The following is a 6,469-nucleotide window of genomic DNA, read 5'->3' on the forward strand; positions in this document are numbered from 1 at the left end:
CCTCTCCAGCATCTGCTGTCACCTGAGTTTTTTATCCTAGCCACTCTGACTGGTGTGAGGTGAAATCATGAGAAAGAATTTTAATGACATGAGCCAAGTATTGTCATAGAACTCAACTGCCATTCTTTCACTGCCGAACCTAATAGTCAATTTCATTCAAAAATACCATAAACTTAATTGCACACACACACACACACAGACACACACACACACACACATCCCAGGTATTTTACATATTTCTCACTAATTTCAAATGAATAGTGACCATTTTTACTGTTTGGTCAAAGGATTTGGTGACTTATTTACTGTCTTAGCAAACATTCAAAAATCAGAGGAAAAATACTCTCTCAGTGAGAACATGACAATAGTCCATCTCATTTATAGAAGATGACCTCTCATGAACATCTGAATGTTTTTATGAGCTTCCAGCTTCTTTTGTCATCTCAACCACATTACACAGGTCATTTCAATCTTTAGGGGGTGGGGGCAATCTAATCCAATGCAGTATTGTACTTTTATTGACTGAAATGATACCTATAAATTGCTATTCTTATAAACTCTTGTAACCTTTTACAGAACACACACTGAAAATCACAAGTATGCCCTGGTCTTGGCCTTTTCCATAAATGAAATCAACAAGAACCCCAATATTTTGCCAAATATGTCTCTAATATTTACATTCTCAGAATTCAGTTGCAATTGGGAATCCCAATTAAAAAGTCTCATGCATTTGAGTTTACAAAATCATGAAATTTTCCCTAATTATGTCTGTTTCGATGACGCATGTGCAGTGGCACTTACAGGACTAAACTGGGCAACAGCTCTGACACTTTATACAATCCTGAACAACTTTATATTTCAGCAGGTAAGTGTGTGTGTGTGTGTATGTTTGTAAGTATATGTGTGTGTTTGTGTATTAAGTGCAGGGAGAAATTCATGAAATCAGATATCATGGGTGCCCTTGTAATCTTACTAGGCCTGAGCCAATCTGGGTAGTTCAAGGATACTATAAAGAGTCTTGATGGAGCTTTCAAATGTTCTTTCATGATATAGAGATGATGGAAGAAATAATAGCTAGCTGAGATTTCTAGAAATCTGCAGAAAAATGTGTTTATAAGTTCTTAGGAATTCATTGTACCTCATGCTGCTTCCTGTTTTCTAGTTCCCTCAGATTACTTATGGACCCTTTCATCCTGTCCTGAATGATCATGAAAAATTTCCCTATCTATATCAGATGGCCTCTGAGGATACATCTCTAGCCCTTGCCATGGTCTCCTTCATAATTCATTTCAGTTGGAACTGGGTAGGGTTAGTCATCTCAGACAATGATCAAGGTATCCAATTTCTCTCCTACATGAGAAGAGAGATGGACAAAAGTACAGTCTGCCTTGCCTTTATCAGCATGATTCCAGTCAATATGAATTTATACATGTCAAGAGCTGAAATGTATTACAACCAAATCATTACATCATCTGCAAATGTTGTTATCATTTATGGTGACACAGACAGTACTTTAGCTGTGAACTTTAGAATGTGGGAGTCTCTAGGAATACAGAGAATATGGGTCACCACCTCACAGTGGGATATTATTACCAGTAAGAAAGACTTCACATTTGATAACTTATATGGGGCATTTGCTTTTGGACACCACCATGCTGAGATTTCTGGTTTTAAAACTTTTGTCCAGACACTGAGCTCTGTCAAATACTCAGATGACTATCTGGTAAATCTGGAATGGATGCACTTTAACTGTGAAGTCTTAGCCTCTAAATGTAAGACACTGAAGAACTGCTCATCCAGTCACTCATTGGAATGGTTAATGGTACATACTTTTGACATGGCCTTTACTGAAGTGAGTTATGAGATATACAATGCTGTGTATGCTGTTGCTCATGCACTCCATGAGCTGACTTTTCAAAAATTTGATTATCTGCCCACTGACAAGAGGAAAGAACAAATTTATGGCTGCAGCAAGGTACAGCTCCTTCTATTATATAATGTCTCATGCTATTAATGCCTTTAAGAGTCTTTTAGATGCTGAAACCAAGTGTGCTAGAAAACATTTTTTCAAATAGAATGATTTATGGATACTTTTCCTACTGATCATGTAAATCTAGAAGTTAGTATAAACCTCTAATGTAAAGGGAATGGAGTAGAAGGCATAATTTGTCAATGTAGCATTGTAATTTTGTTGTAGATTACTTGATTATCATCACACACGTTCTAATACTGAAAACATGTCCACTCCTTCCTCATGAACCCACTCAATGAGGAATCTTTGTTCATTAATTATCAAATATGTTATAACCACTTTTAGAGATCCCAACTCATGCTGTTCCCACTGTAGGTGAGGGATATCACTTCTGTGTTTTTGTATATCTGTGTGTATATCTATATATGTCTATGTCTCTATATTATATGTATATCCATATGTATACATGTATATATATATGTATATATGATTTTTGTATATCTGCCTATATGTCTGTATATGGCAGTTAAATTTGTCTGTGTTTCAATTGCTTTCTGTATGGTGATTTTGTCTAAGTGTATATTCCTGTGTATATTTACCAGTGCATGTGTCTGCATGTGGCTGTGTGTTTTGTGTGGTTTTTGTGTATGTTCTTTCATTTATGTATAACTGTTTTGCTTTGCCTGTGTGTTTTTGTAAGAGAGCATAAATTTGTCTGTTTGACAATGTCACTTGGTGCAGGTGTTAGTATATGTGTATGTCTACTTATCTATATTCCTCTGTACATGTGTTTCCATGTGGGTTTGTGTGTGTGAACCTGGGTAATTGTTTTGTGTGCTTTTGTGTCTGTTTGACTATTTTGATGCATATTCTGTCTTAGTGTGTATCTGTATATTCACACGTGTGTTTGGGCATGTATGTGTAGATTTGTGTAAGTAACTGTGTGTTCCAGCCATGTGTGTATCTCTATACAGATGTGAATATCTCTGTTTCATGTGTCTGTATGTTTCATATTGCAAATACATGTTTGCACTTGTTTGCTAATTTCCTCTTAGAGAACTAAAGTAACAGAAACATAATTTGTTTATCACTTTACTTTCACTGAAAATTTTCACCTGTATACTATCTATAAAGTTGCAATTAAGATGAAATAAGAATACATTTTTTTATATACTCCCGTTGAAGCCATATCCTTTTATCTGGTTTTACATTTTTTTAATTAATTTTTTTTTACATTCCATATTCCATTTCCCACCTTTCCCCATCCTCCCTCCAACTGCTCCACATCCCACACCTCCTTGCCATGCCCTCTGTCTCCATGTGGATGCCCCCAGCCCCTACTCCCTGACCTTTAAACTCCCTGGCATCTCCAATCTCTTGAGGGTTAGGTGCATCATCTCTGAATGAACACAGACCTGGAAGTCGTCTACTGTATATGTGTTAGGGATCTCATATCCACTGGTGTATGCTGCCTGTTTGGTGGTTGGAGAGATCTCAGGGGTCCAGATTAATTGAGACTGCTGGTCCTCCTACAGGATTGCCCTTCTCCTCAGCTTCTTTAAGCCTTACCTAATTCAACAACAGGGGTCAGCTGCTTCTATCCATTGGTTGAGTACAAATGTCTGCATCTGACTCAGCTGCTTGTTGGATCTTTTGGGGGCAGTCATGATAGATAGGTCTCTTATCTTCACTAACCCCATATCTGATTGGGGGCTAATATCCAAAATATATAAAGAACTCAAGAAGTTAGTCACCAAAAAATTAAACAACCCAATCAAAAAATGGGGTATTGAACTAAACTGAGAATTCACAACTGAAGAATCTCGAATGGTTAAGAAGCACCTAAAGAAGTGTTCAAAGTCCTTAGTGATCAGAAAAATGCAAGCAAAAACGACCCTGAGATTCCACCTAATACCAATCAGAATGGCTAAGATCAAAACCTCAGGTGACAACATTTCCTTACTTCAAGGAAGAACATATACTCTATAGTATGTTGCCTGTCTTTCAGCTGGGTTCCTTTCTGAGAAAGATCCACTTCACTAATCCTGTTGGAGACAGAGTGAATATGAAACAAAGAGACAAGCTGCAGGAAGATTATGACATTTTCTACATTTGGAAATTTCCACAGGGACTTGGACTTAAAGTGAAAATAGGAATATTTAGCCCCTATTTTATAAATGGTCACCAGCTACATTTATCTGAAGATATGATAGAGTGGGCGAGAGGAAGTACACAGGTGGGTTTGGCCTAACTGTACTAATTTAAATTACGCTATCAAGTGTGTGCATCCAACCTTCCTTGAAAGTGGTGAAATGAAATTGACTATCAAATGTGATACCAATTTCTAGCCTCCTAAACTAAGTTTCTTCTTTTCATTTTTCAGATGAGTTTTTAGTAATTCACTGAGGATTCCTAACATGCATTCAATGTATTTTTATTATATCAGAACCTATTTCTTGCCTTTATCAATAATGTAAACTGTTTTAAAAAGCAATTTGACCGGTCTCTCTGGGCTGGTGGCCTGAGCAGACCTTGGGCCCAGGCTCTACAGCCAGTCCCACAACACCCAGAGGAAGCTGCTGCACACCCAGGTGCTCTAACAAGCCCATGGTCACAGGATCCAAGAATCACAGGATCACAGAGACAGCTTGACTCTGAGGAGTTCTGCAAAACCAGGATCACAGGAAGGACTGACTCCAGTCAGATTTAGCAAGGGCAGGTAGCACTAGAGATAACCAGATGGTGGGGGGGGGGGGGCAAGCGTAAGAAAATAAACAACACAAACCAAGGTTACTTGGCATCATCAGAACCCAATTCTTTCACCATAGCAAGTCCTGGACACACCATCACACCAGGAAAAGCAAGATTCAGATCTAAAATCACTTCTCATGATGATGATACAGGACTTTAAAAAAGACATGAATAACACCCTCAAAGAAATAAGGGAGAACAATGGTAAAGAGCTAGAAGCTCTTAAAGAGGAAACACAAAAATCCCTTAAAGAACTACAGGAAAACACAATCAAACAGGTGAAGGAAATGAGCAAAATCATCCAGTATCTAAAAATGGAAATAGAAACAATAAAGAAATCAGAAAGAGAGACAACCCTGGAGATACAAAACCTAGGAAAGAAATCAGGAGTCATAGATGCAAGCATCACCAACAGAATACAAGGGATAGAAGAGAGAATCTCAGGGGCAGAAAATACCATAGAAAACATTGATACAACAGTCAAAGAAAATGCAAAAAGTGAAAAGCTCCTAATCCAAAACATCCAGGAAATCCAGGACACATTGAGAAGACCAAACCTAAGGATAATAGGTATAGAAGAGAGTGAAGACTGCCAGTGTAATGGGCCAGTAAATATCTTCAACAAAATTATAGAAGAAAACTTTCCTAACCTAAAGAAAGAGAAGCCCATGAACAAACAAGAAGCCTACAGAACTCCAAATAGACTGGACCAGAAAAGAAATTCCTCTCATCAAATAATAATAGAAACACCAAATGCACTAAACAAAGAAAGAATTTTAAAAGTAGTAAGGGAAAATTGGCAAGTAACATATAAAGGCAGGCCTATCAGAATTACAGCAGAATTCTCACCAGAGACTATGAAAGCTAGAAGATCCTGGGCAGATGTCATATAGACCCTAGAAGAACACAAATGCCAGCCCAGGCTACTATACCCAGCATAACTCTCAATTAGCATAGATGGAGAAAAACAAGATATTTCATGATAAAACAAAATTTACACAATATCTTTCCACAAATCCAGCCCTACCAAGGATAATAGAGGGAAAACATCAACATAAGGAGAAAAACTACACCCTAGAAGAAGCAAGAAAGTAATCTTTTAATAAATCCACACAAATCTAATTCCACCTCTTACAACAAAAGCAACAGGAAGTGACAATTACCTTTTCTTAATATCTTAATATGAAAATTAATATTACCAACATATCCTAATTGATTGAAATCCAAAGATATGAGGAATTAGAAATTTGTTGTCATCCAATGGTCTCTCTAATTTAATAATTGGAGAAATAGGTCCAATATTGTACAATCTGTATATACTTTCAGCTTGTTTCTGACAGTGTCTTGCTCTGTACAACATAAGGGTCTTGAAATCTAGCTTCCCTATCTTGGCCGCTCTATTAGTAATATTGTTTATTTTATGTTTTCACACTATACTTTGGTTTTCAGAACAGATTATATATTTCAAAAGTATTTATATACCCAAGAGAGATATAGACAATTAACTTGGGAGGTGGCTTGTAGCAAAGAGAAAAACAAAGAATGAGACTGAATGCTTTGCTTGACATTTGTAGCTCTTGTATCAAGTTTGAAGAAGAGTACTTTATAAGTTACTCTTTTTCTGAGATGAATGCTTTTCCAAATTATCACAGCTAATGAACCAGATTCTTTTTTTACTATTATTTTATTAGATATTTTCTTTATTTACATGTAAATTTCTCCTTTCCCAGTTTCCCCTCCAAAAAA

General features: G+C 36.9%; 1 protein-coding gene across 2 annotated transcripts in view; it reads left to right on the top strand.

Moving 5' to 3' along the window:
* The window catches only part of LOC116076877 (vomeronasal type-2 receptor 116-like), a 27,281-nt gene that overhangs the window by 2,624 nt on the left and 18,188 nt on the right, over positions 1-6,469 (top strand). The window contains exons 2-4 of one of the 2 annotated variants that reach the window (XM_031350912.1): positions 577-865; positions 1,163-1,975; positions 3,981-4,208. In XM_031350912.1, the coding sequence (XP_031206772.1) occupies positions 577-865; positions 1,163-1,975; positions 3,981-4,208 (1,330 nt within the window). Of the gene's footprint in view, positions 1-576; positions 866-1,160; positions 1,976-3,980; positions 4,209-6,469 lie in introns of both variants that reach the window. The other variant, XM_031350913.1, reaches the window with a different exon arrangement.

Source organism: Mastomys coucha, unplaced genomic scaffold (genome assembly GCF_008632895.1).
Source record: "Mastomys coucha isolate ucsf_1 unplaced genomic scaffold, UCSF_Mcou_1 pScaffold5, whole genome shotgun sequence".
Classification (NCBI taxonomy): Eukaryota; Metazoa; Chordata; class Mammalia; order Rodentia; family Muridae; genus Mastomys; species Mastomys coucha.